At 44.2% G+C, this 12618-nt stretch overlaps 1 protein-coding gene across 1 annotated transcript; it reads left to right on the top strand.

Annotated features, from left to right (window-relative positions):
• Nucleotides 1-342: 342 nt before the first annotated feature.
• Nucleotides 343-10530, top strand: LOC120516876 (leucine-rich repeat neuronal protein 4-like). The gene is made up of 5 exons (XM_039738865.1): nucleotides 343-663; nucleotides 3701-3974; nucleotides 4649-4811; nucleotides 8599-8724; nucleotides 9144-10530. Exons 2-5 carry the CDS (start codon nucleotides 3719-3721, stop codon nucleotides 10255-10257), a joined length of 1659 nt encoding a protein of 552 aa, XP_039594799.1. The 5' UTR covers nucleotides 343-663; nucleotides 3701-3718; the 3' UTR covers nucleotides 10258-10530.
• Nucleotides 10531-12618: the final 2088 nt, after the last annotated feature.

Below are 12618 nucleotides of genomic sequence, written 5' to 3' on the forward strand. Positions count from 1 at the left end.
TGGCTGCTTATTAAGGAAAAAGAAGAAGATTTCAACGAAAACGAGGTGGAAATGAACGATTGGGACGAGGAGACGACCACCTGCTCGATTCGGTAGGAGTTGCTTGTTGGGTATAAAGTGTCACTTGTGGTCCTCAGCAGATGACAGTTTGACACCCCTGGTGTAGAGGCAGCAGCCCGGTGTTAGTTGACGTCATTTTCAGTTTACCTGAGCACAGGTGTGAACGCAGGGCCGACTAGAAGAGCAAACGAGCGAGCTTGGCGAGGAGACAGCAGAGCCCTGGCGGGGGAGTGCGGAGTGCGGCGCGCTGACTTCACCAGTTTGAACTTTCTGCCGAGGCGGCTCCACTGGAAGCTGCGCAAGTGTTCTGTCTTTGGGGGAAGCGCCGTCATTAACGGCACAGCCCATCCCCTTCAACCTCCCACTCGGTCAAACTTCATCCACCGCCTGGGAAGAAGAAAACAAAGTGGACAAGTGGAAGAGGCGGACAGACGGGGCGATCCGAGCGCCATTGGCACACACTCCAAAAAGAAAAAAAAGAATCCAACAGGAGACGGCACTGGGGGGCACACCGGCACTGGCACAAGGTGGAAGAAAAAGACCGGGGGTCTTAAGGCGAAGTAAACGGATCAAGAGAATCCTCTTTGTTACCGAATCTGTGAGGTAAGCAATTTCACGGATCTGTGAGGCGTGAGGACAAAAGTGAAGGCGCTCCATGGACTGAAATGAAAAGGGTCCAGCATTAGAAAGAAAGGGACCGTCCTAATGAAAGAACTGACATAAAGGTGTGTGACACACTCGCTCTCTCACACACACACACAAACAGCGAAGACACGCACGGAGCAGAGTGACGCACCTGCGTGTCCAAGTGCCGCTCCGTGCCACTCTGCACACGTCCACGTCGGCGTGAAACACACCTGGCACACCTTATGGGCACCCTGCTCATGAACATAGAGATGGACACAATCGCACTGTCCATGTAAATAGCATATATCTGTGTAATATATAGCGCCATTCGCATCTCAATACGTCTCAATGGCACTACAGTGCCACATATTAATATATAGTGTATTTCTTAAGTATCTGTTGTATGGTCTGTCTGTCTGTCTATTTATTATAAAAGGGCCTTCCACATCTATCTATACATCTGTCTGTCTGTGGCACACTGCAGCTCACATCTCTCCCATGTCATGTTGTGTCATTCACGTCCATCTCTAGTACTAAATATTATTTAGCGTTAAACAGATTTAAGTATTTCTATCTGTAATAGTGCCATTTACATCAGTCTACTTGTATATTTGTCTGTTATTTAGCATCAGTCTATCTATTATTTAGTGCCATTCCCATCTATTTATATGTCGGTGTGTCTAATATACAGTGCCACTTACATTGATGTACATATATGGGTACCTCTTATATAGCGCCATTCAAATCTGTCTATCCACCCATCTGTCTCTCTATATATCTGTCTGTCTAATATGTAGTACTTTTACATCTATTTATTTATCCACCATTCAAATATCCTGTGCCTACCTGCCTTACTGTATCTACAGTATTATATAGTGCCTTATCTATGGGACACGCAAACCTACTGATGAGACGAGCGACGCACATAAAGTACGGCTAGACATACGGTACATGATGCACTACACAAGTGACAGAGTGAATGGAATAGAAATGGAAGGTTGGGGAGCAGGCGCTGATCGCCTGTCACCGCACCCACCACACAACGGACCACCTGAATAGAGACCCAAGTGCAGCAGGTGACATCTCCGCACCACACCGGCACAGTGTGAAGTTTTTTTTTTTTTTACGGTGGCTGGAGTGCCAATTCTGCCACCAGCCCCCTAAATTTTCCCTGTAAACTGGAGGACTGCTGAGCTCGATGCAGATTAACGTCCTACGCAGGATGGAGTAACTAAAGGTTAAGGGTCTCACGGAGTTGGGGCACTTCTGGTGTTTACGGGCTTTGAACCAGAAACCTTCTGATTGCCCTCAGCTCGGAGCCACCACTCCGCCCCACAAAATGGAAGGTATTATGTATTTGGTAGAAAAAGAAATGGCACAATATGATGACAGGCAGGAAGTGGATGGCTATACACCAGACACTTAAGAAAGGCACTATATAATAGATAGTGAGTGACGTTACAGAGTACAAACAGAAGATACCATATAATGGTGGAGAATTACAAAGTACAGTACATGGCAGTACACTGTATATAACAGATAATGATACTATAGGAAATAAAACTGTATAATGATGGACAGATAGTGAATAGTACTCTATGTATGAGAAAGACGCTATATACTGAAACATAGGTAGATAAAAAAAAAAACGGCACTTTATTGTGGATGTGAAAGGCTACTTCATGGCACTATACTGTAGAATGATGGGTAGGTAGTAAATGGCACTATGTAATAGACAGACAGGCAGGAAAGGCACTATACAGTATAATATAGAGATAGACAAACAGGCAGGAAAGACACTATATGATAGATAGATAGATACTGTATTTGGCAGGATTTGATAGATAGACAGGAAGGACAGTTTAATTCAAAGAATAAAAATAAATATTATCCCGATGAATTCTCCCAGTTAATACATGAATTACATAGCCAATGCCACCTAGTGGGCACTAACTGTAAATGCATTTGATACAGGAATGAGGAGGCCAATCTTTAACATATTGTAAGCATTTACGGGCCATAATCCTAGAAAGAAAAAATATATATAATATCCAGTTATGAATATCCAAGTGTGTTTGTGAACATTGAACAGTACAAACAGAGAGGTGCTTTTCTTCATCTAAAATGTTTGCTTTGATGAAGCCAGACCCAAGGACTAAAGTTGGCATCACATTATGTGACTTCTTGGCACTGGGTATGTCAGACTTGGCAATTGCTGCTGATGTCATCACCAGGCCGTGCCAACTCACATGACTAAAAGGCAGTGCCCATGTCCCGTTTAACGATCGTGCGGCGACCTTCCAGCCCAGTCGCGCTCGCTGCTTTCTTCTGACAGCTAACAGCGTGTTGCCTGATGGGGGCAGCGCCGTTTGAAAGGTTAACACAAACCGTGAGTCCCAACGCGGTGTCGGCCCTTTTTCTTTATTTTTTTTCCCCATCCCGCCGTGGTTTGTAAAACATGAGAAATCAGACAGACGGGCTGCATTTCTGTTTGCGAGGTTCCTTACTCCTCGTTGCTGCATTGGGTGCTTTGCACTTCCAGCTGAGTGTTCATTGGTTCAAAGCTCTCGCACAGCCCACCCCTACAACTGAAGATGAGATCGAATTTGATTTTTTTTTTTTTCAAGGGGCGTCGTGGACTAGTTGGGGTGAGTCACTGGGCGCGTCACACTAGGTGACTACCTCCAACTGTCACAGATTATGTAAATACCTGAGAACGTCACGTAATGTGACAGGACCTTTAGTGCTCACCTCTCGCAGCCTGCACTTCCATTTGTAGTGCCCATGGGACTGAGTGCCCAGCTCTTCATCACAGAGCCCGACAGGGGATGCGAGTTCAAGGATGGCACACCAGCCCACACAGTTAGGTGCGGATGAGGAGCAAACCACCGAGTCACACCAACGTCTGAGTGACGGGTCGCCGGCCCCCCGAGTGTCTTTTCTTTTTTTTTCTACAAATCTGAAACGTCTGCCATACCAGAGATTAATCAAAGCCTTTGTCATTCTTTCCCAGTTCTTGTTCTGCAGGGTCATGTTTGCAATCCTGAGGTGCGCTCTCTACATTTCCCTGATTGTTAAGGTGGACGGCGTGGCTGATGACCGCCACTCCGCACTGCCTGCCGGACCCCCCTTAGGACTGAAGCTGCTGACCCCTCACCGAATGGACATCAACAGCACGTGCGGCTTCTGCAGGATTTTAGAGATCGGCAGCCTGAACGTGATGGACACTCTCGACACATGGCCGCCGAGGTGGAGTTTCCAACACTGCGAGACCAACCTGAGTGCCGGTACGTCACCCGAGTTAATTATTTTGAAAAACAAACTAAAGCAGATGATGCACAACTCTCAGACACCACAAGGCTCATTGCTGGCCGCACTCCCACTTCTGTGTTTTGTTGTCATGTTCTCCCTTTTGTTCTGGAGAGTTTCTCACCCACATCCTAAAGCGGAACGCATTGGGGTCCACTGCAGTCTCTAAATTGTGTCTCCTCCCTGCGTGGAGTTTGCATGTTCTCCCCGTGTCTGCGTGGGTTTCCTCCCACAGTCCAAAGACATGCCAGTTAGGTGCATTGCCGATCCTAAATTGTCCCTGGTGTGTGTGCCCTGCCCGGGATTTCTTCCTGCCTTGCGCCCTGTGCTGGCTGGGATTGACTCCGGCAGACCCCGTTACCCTGTGTTAGGATATAGCAGGATGGACAATTACTGACTGACTGATTGTGTGTGTGGACTGAAGTGGACGGGCATCCCGTCCAGGTTTGGTGTCCATTGTAGGCATCAGTGGCCCCTAAACTACAGCGGTGCAAAGATAATGGAAGGATAGATGGACTCAAGGTGGGAGGTCTACATAAAAAATATCGGTTACTGCCCTTCTGCATTCGGTCGGTGCCCCCCAAGTGCCCAATGCCAGTCCCTCATCAAACAAACAAATAAATAAATAAAGTAACACGTTTCTCTTTCGCAGCTCAAGCAGATTGTTTCCACATGCAGAAGGAGCGGGTTGAGAACATCACTCGAGAGGAGCTGCTGAAAAGCTTCACCTCAGTAATCAGAAACACAAGCAAGGACGCCATGATGGCAGCAGATGGCCGTCTGCACACAAACTTCGACTTTCGTGTCGTTGACAGGTAGGACTTTTTATTTTATGTGTGCGCCACTCTGAATAAAATTTTGATGGATCATTAAGGGTCCGTGGGCAGCTCTGAGGCTAAGGATCTGCACTGGCATCCAAAAGGTTCAAATCCCCGTTACTGCCAAAGGGGATCCTACTCTGTTGTGCCCTTCAATAAACGCTCTTAACGTGCACTTGGGGTGCTCTGAACCCAAAGTGTGTGAAAACGGACAAATTCCTAATATAAGAAACTGTATAAGGCGGAAAAAAATAAATAAAGGGGTCGCCAGCTCTTTTCATCCAAATCAAATCGGTGTCACCTTCATGTCACTCCACCCCACTCTGCAGGTAAGCAGGCGCCCTTTGACGTGTTCATATCACAGGGCAGGTTCTCAGAGGCGCACACCTCATTTAGCAAGGAGGCTGGTATGGTGGTGCTGCCAAGTAAATCCGACAGTCTGGGTTCAAATACTTTGCCCAGTGACATTGGTGGGGAGCTGGCACGTTCTCTCGTGTGTCTACAGCGTCTTCTGGTATTCCCAATTATCCCTCATCCTTATGACTCGCTTGATAATGAATTGGCACTTGTGACATTTGGCTTGTGTGTGTGTGTGTGACAGTTTGCCCTGTGATGGACTGGCACCACATCTGGGTTGGTCCCTGCCTTGTCTCCAGTGTGATGCCAAACATGGAGTAAGCTGGCCTGACCTTAGACAACTGATTAGTGCTGGTGCTTCAGCGCTTAGGGTGGAAGTTCAGTCTCCGTCTCAGATGCCATCTACGGACCCCAAGTTAGTTGGCACTCCAGCTAAGCTGTGAACAGGCTGGCATGGTACTTTCTGGCGATCAGCTCAAGTTCAATCACGTTAAAAAAAAAACACACAAATGGACGGCCCAAAGCTGGGGGTCCGTTAAACTTGTGCCGAGTCCTCTCAGCGCTGCTATTGAACTAACTGTAGGAATCGTACATCAGAAGAGTCCAGTTAGGAAACACAATGGACGACACTTGCATCTACTTATCTGGTGGACGTCTTCATCCAAGGTAACTTACAACATTTAGGATACAATTGGCTACATTTCCTTTGGTTTTCCAATTGCAGCTCAGCCTGGGGGTTTGTGTCAGCTAGGGATCACAATTCCAGAAACAGCCCCAGTGTGGCAATTATGAAAAAAAATTAAATAAACGGCAACATTTAGTCATGTTCTGTTTTCGATTCACGTCACCTAAATATGACGTCACTGAACGTTACAGCATGTGGCCTTTAAGCAAAAAGACGGAGTGTCTTGGGCAGAAGTGCATACCGGAGCATAACCAGTCAGTGGTGTGCAAAAGGCAGGACTTGAACCAAAATGTGTGTGTGCCGTGTTAAGTGTAAAGGACGGGCCAGGAATGTCTTCTGTAGGTCGAGCACGCGCGTACACACGAGCACACAGAAAAAGAAATAAACAAAAAAAAAATGCAATTGAAAGTGTCCGTTACCTGCTGCTGCCCTCTAGTGGCGACAGACTGCAAAACACCACTAAGAGCCCTGCAGCTCCTCGCACAGTAAATACTGAGATGGAAAAGCTGGCAGCTGAGCGGCACGACACGTCAGAATGGAGACGGGCAGAGCGAGCGCGGGCGCGAGGAGCCGCCGTTGGAGTTTTAGTGCATTTTACATTAACGACTCCTCCGAACTTGTCACTCTGAGCGGCTTTATGCGCCTTGAGGGTCCAATTGGGAATGTCGTCACCATTTATTTACTTCAATACCTGGCTTATCGTTTTGTTAACCACAAATTCTGTTCACTTATTAAATTACCAGTCGTGTTTATGAATATCCTAATTTTATTATGCATTTGTTAATTCGTTTGCATACTTGCCACTAATGCGACTTATCTACTTCCTTAAGTAAATTTACAACATAAGCATTTGAGCAATTAAAAATAAATTATTAAATGTACACATTATTATTATTATTATTATTATTATTATAAATACACACACTATATATTATACAAAATGGATTGATTGGAACACTTGCTATTTATTTATTCCAAGGAAGCAAACAAGGCAGGAACAAACCCTGGCCAAGCGGCAGCCCTTTGCAGGGGAAAACACACACACACGGTTTTCCGATTTAGTGGCACCAGTCCATCCAACCTGCACGTCCTTTAACTGCGGAAGGAAACCACACAGACGTGGGCAGAACACGCAGACCTTACTGAGAAGCGCCCACGCTGCTCTTCATTTATTTTTTGGTATTAATCCCCGAAGTCTACCCACTCGCTTTTTTTCTATTTTTTGTTATTAATTTCAATAGCTGCTCATTCTATTTCATTGTTAAATTTTTATTAATTTTTTAAATAAAACCAGTAGTCCTACTTGCCTATGCAGTGTGTGTCGGCTTAATTACTTTTCCACTTATTGATTTCCTTCATTTCTAATTCTATGTATCAATAAAACCGATCCAAGCTATTTAATTAATTATGTATGAATGTGCTTATTTAGCATCTCTGTTTGCTAACTTATTGATTTGCTTAATTTATGTCTAATGTCTAAAGAAATGTGTTTATTTACTTGTAAAATGACTGTTTACATTTATGTTTGCTAGCTTTATCTGTTTGGTGCTTAATTACTAGATTTATTTGCATAATTAAAGGTTTATTTATTCATTTCTCTCTTGTACTGTTTATATAGTTCAAATCACAATGAGCGTACAGATTGAAGTACTCTTACAAAGAGCTTGATCACAGTTCCGTCTTTTAATCCTAAACTTTACATTTTTATTGTGCCTTTCAATGCACGTACACTATTACACTTTGGTTTTTATAGGATTAAAGTATTTTAGTCTAAAATGTACATTTTTATGTATAGTCTTTATTTTACCTTTCAGAAAGTACCGTATACAAAATGCTTGAACGCTGTACAATCTCTTAATTCTAAAAGTGTATATTTTATAGGTCCTTTTATTACTATTACAAAATCTTTGACCACCGTTCAGGCTTTTCTTTCTGTAGGCCTCTAATTCCATTTTTTAAATTTCTGAATGTGTTATGTACTTGTGAAATGATTACTTCTATTTATTTTATATTAATTCTATTTTTTCACGTAATTCCTGGCTGTATTTGAGCTGCGGATGATCTAAAGTTCAGTTAAACCTTCCCGCCCACCTCCACACGGACACACGGCTGTGCTCGCGGCGCTCGGTGTGGAAATCGGGGAGTCTGGCGGTCTCGCCGGCCTCATTTTTAGGGTCGTACTGATCCTCACCGTTAGCCACGTTGTGGGATGTTCGATCGTCGTGCTCGATCATACCGATACGTGACTAACTCTGTCTGAAGTCACACAGCAGACTCTGACCGCCTTCACGGCGACAAACATGACAAAAATTGAACCGACGAGCCCAACGTCATTGTCACAGGTGTGGGCTCGGCCACTCACTTTTAAATGTAACTTTTATAAATTAGGAAGGGTCTTGTTCAGAAAGCTGACGCCACTTGAGACGGCCTTCTCCTCGCCCAAACACTAAGGTCCCAGATGTTAAGTCACTATTTTAGGGCAAAAATGATAGCAGAAATGTGAAACCTACTTATATACCTAATCTTAAATATTGTGAAACAACCAAATGGCGTCCGCTTTCTGAGCAAGAGTCATTAGGGATATGCATAACGTCCATTAGACAGAATCCCTTACAGCATCTATAAGCTCGGACTTTCCTTGATGACGAAACCCGAGGATGCTGAAGATCGAAGGTCTTCTCACCCAGCAGATGTTTCGTATTTACAAATGTCGTTCAATGGCGACGTCTTCTCTCGTTTCAGATGCAATCAAACATCACCGGAGCTACCGAGGAGTGAGAGCGACGGTGACGGCGACAGCAACTGCACAGCGCTCTGTGACTCAGCGCCCTGCTTTTACATCTCCATCAGTGAAGCCGCCGTGGAAAAGTAAGGAAAGGGTCGGGGAACTCTGGGAATGTTTTTGTGTTGTCCAGCCAGAGTCTGGACTTGAGCCTAACAGAGAGACCCGAATACATCTGCCCACCGGTGGTCTCCTTTCAACTTTACAAAAAGGTTTGAAGGACCTGCAGAGAAGAATGGCAGGTGTGCAAAGTTTGTCCCGTCAGACCCATGAACACTTCAGACTGAAATCTCTGCCACTGCTAAGGTTTCTCGATATTTTTGTCCATGTGATATTTGTTTTTTTTTTTTTTTTGTTTTTTTTAATACATGGGCAAAAATTCGTAGTTTTTGCTTTGTCGTCCGGTTGATGAGAGGAAAGAATTAATTCCTGTGTGTTTTATAATTTAAACATTGTATGGACCTTCAACGTCACTAAGATGCATTTTCTTGGGATGTTCACACAGATTACTGGCGACTAGTGAACCAAACAGCTCAGCTACCGACTCTCCAGTGAGAAGAAAAAGCTCCACCAGTTCAGCGGCAGATGTCACCAAGGTTTCAAAAGAGACGTCGACTTTAACAGAACATGAGGCCATCAAAACGAAAACCTCAACAGTTTTCAAAGCCACAGAGAAAGCAGAGGTTGGGCGCGACCCCTCTGATGCGTCTTTTACGACACAGAGTGAAGAGCCGCTGAAGTTCTCCTCTGGAACAAGCGCCGTGACCACACCGGTCTACTCGCCCTCTGCAGTTACAGCCGGCAGCACCACGTCGACCGTGCTGGGATCATCGGACATCCCGCAGAGGAAGGAGGACACGACTACCTTGAAGCCTCATTCAGATCAAACTACTTCACAACCTTCGCAATGTACCGCCGTTACAGAGCTCTCCACGCGGACATCCCAAAAAGGGCCTGACAAATTGACCACCCCTGAAAAAATTGATTTCTTTACCGGTGGACTGGATTACGACGAAACTGAAAATCCCACTGAACGTCCGGTCCCATCTGACCAAGACATCCCATGCGACTATCATCCATGCCGACATCTTCAGAGGCCTTGTCGTGAACTTCAAAAGTTGCAGCATTGTCTATGTCCAGGACTGACAGGTGACAAAATTCAGCCCGGTCAACCCCTAAAGGTCGAGGTGCCAGAGACGACCTACAGCTCCGCTCAAATCCACTGGTGTGCTCCATATTCCGTCTTATCCGAGTACCGCATAACCTTGAGTCAAAAAGACACTCCAATCATGCGGACCATAACCAATATTTTTGTGACATTTCGGAACTTTACGCTGTACGACTTGGCACCAGGAACAACTTACAACGTGTGCGTTGTGGCAAAAAACACGGGCGGCACAAATAAAAAATGCACAATTTTTACCACCAAGTCGGAAAGTACATGGGTCTTGTACCTCTTGGCGGCACTGAGCGGAGTCCTCCTGCTCGCTGTGATCACCCTTTCAGGCTTTTTGTATAAAAGTTGTAGCAGCCAACCGCCCGAACTCCCCTACCTTACCAACTCTCTGTCCATTTTAAATCCCGCATTTAGCAGCCAGGGTTTGAATCTGCAGCCATAAAATTTCAAGGTTGAATGAGAACCGTCCACATCTAAAATTAATCCTAGGATGGCGCAAAGATCCTGCAAATTCCCTGAATCAGAACCGTAAGGAACCAATGGGCTGTGACGAGAAAAAAGAAAGGGCTCGGCGAATTGGCCTCATAGTGATGATCTATCTATATACTCACATACAAGTCGGGTCTTAAAATCCGAAAAAAAACGATCATAAAATCAGACCCCAACTTGTACGCCCATTCAAAAATACACTTAAATTTTTTTTTTTTTTACGTCTTCTTGCACCCACCAATCTCGCACCAGTTCCTCAGATGCATCAAATTTTGTTACAGCACCGTAGTTACCAATTTCTTTCACCACTTTTAATTTATTTTAAATTTTAATTTAAAACCAGCTTCATATTTTCTTCTGATCAAAACGCTCCATCGTAGATAAGGGATGCTCTTACGATAAAGGTGTATGAGGGTGTGAGACACAAAAAACACAAAACAGTGCAAACATCGCTTTGGAATAGTTTGGGTATTACCACGTGGTCACGTAGGCACAATACATAGATATAAAAACGCTGTGTGCTCCGTGGTGACTCTCTCAGGTGGGTATTAGCATATCGTAATCTTTTGGACCAATAGCGTGACTTTTCCGCATTCGACTTATACGACCGACATTATGAAATAATGGAAATTATACGTTAAAATCAAAACCCCGACTTATCTGTGGGAGAACTTAAAGGCCGAGTATATACGGTAATATCTGGCTTAACTTTCACCTCAGCAACGGCGAGATCAAAACCGAAAAAAGCAAACATTTAGCGGAAATCGCATTAGGTTTGAATTAGCAGTAGATGAGAAATTCATGTGCAGAAATTGAAAAGTGGGCTGCGGAGGGGAAAAAAAAAAAAACAGGGTATTCATCCAAGAATGTCACAGTTTTTGCGAAAGCCGACTGCTTCGCCACTGGGGAAAGAAACCACTTTTAGCAATTTTTGTATTCCGTGTGTCTAAAGCTAAATTAAATTATTTATTTGTGAGCAGTATTGTTGTACAATTTTTTTATTTTTAATAAACAGTTCATCTAATGGAAAAAAGTGACATGCATATATATTAACATCTTTTTACATATTAATTACATATAGGGGTTTGTATGGTCATTGTCACGTGTACAGGGTAAGATGAATGTCCCCACAATCTGGTACCATGATTAGAATTTCCTTACCTTGACACTTGTCTTACTCACCTGATGGTTCTATCTATATTACATACACTATATACACACACACACACACACACACTTAAAATGATGCATTAGTGGAAACCATTTTTCCTCTGGTTGTCTGCAAATAGTCAAGAATTTCTTGTTCAATCGTGGACATGTCTCTTTTATTGTGTGTGTACACACCGTATAATGGAGGAAAACCTGATGTCGTCCGCAAGAAACCTGTACCTTGGGAAAACATTTGTTGTCCATCAAGCCAGAGACCCCAAGCATCAAACCAAAGTGTCACAGGAATGGCTTCAGAACAACACTGTGAATGTCCTGGAGCAGCAGAGTCAAGTCCAAAGGAGAATTTATGGCTAGACTTGAGAAAGGCTGTTCACTCAGGATCAACATGTCACCTGGGCAGATTTGTCAAGAAGAACATGTGGCAGAGGTGACAGGGAAAGAGACCTGTACGCACAGACTCAATGACATCATGGCTGCCATAGGTGCATCTACTAATGATGGGGGTTTGTGTCTTCATGATTAACATCCTAATGATTTACATCCGAATGGCTCTCATGTTTGCAACCAGAGGCGGGCACCTTTATTACAGTTCTGCCTTATTTTAAATTTTCAAAACTAATGTGAGAATAAAATTCTATACACTAAATTGGTTTAACTTACGTCAAGCCATATATCATTGAGCCTGGCGAAAGGTGACATACGAGAGAACTCATATCTCAGCATACAACCACAGCAGATACAGCCAGCTTACTGAGGAGCTTTGCTGCCACATCTCGGTTAACTACCATAGGGCTGACATCTAGTGGATACATGTAAAATAATTTTTTGGTGGCAACCCCTTGCAGAAATTCTACAATGTAAGTTTGTGTGTCCAGTCCCTCTGAGCAATCTGATTTGGTTAGTTTGGCTTTGGTGTGATTGGTCAGATTGACTTTGGTGATGTTACAAAAGAGGAAGTGAGGGTGTAAGCCAAATGAGGAGAAACGGCATGAGAGTCACCTTCAAAGACAGTAAGTATCAAGGCTGACAGAATGATGGAAAGGAATCTTGATAATAATGACAGAGTCTGGGAAGCAGACCTCAGAGGAACGTGCTCGAGGTATGGAGCGCTGGCGAAGAGACATTCACACGCATGCAAATACCG

This window comes from Polypterus senegalus, chromosome 16 (genome assembly GCF_016835505.1).
Source record: "Polypterus senegalus isolate Bchr_013 chromosome 16, ASM1683550v1, whole genome shotgun sequence".
NCBI lineage: Eukaryota > Metazoa > Chordata > Cladistia > Polypteriformes > Polypteridae > Polypterus > Polypterus senegalus.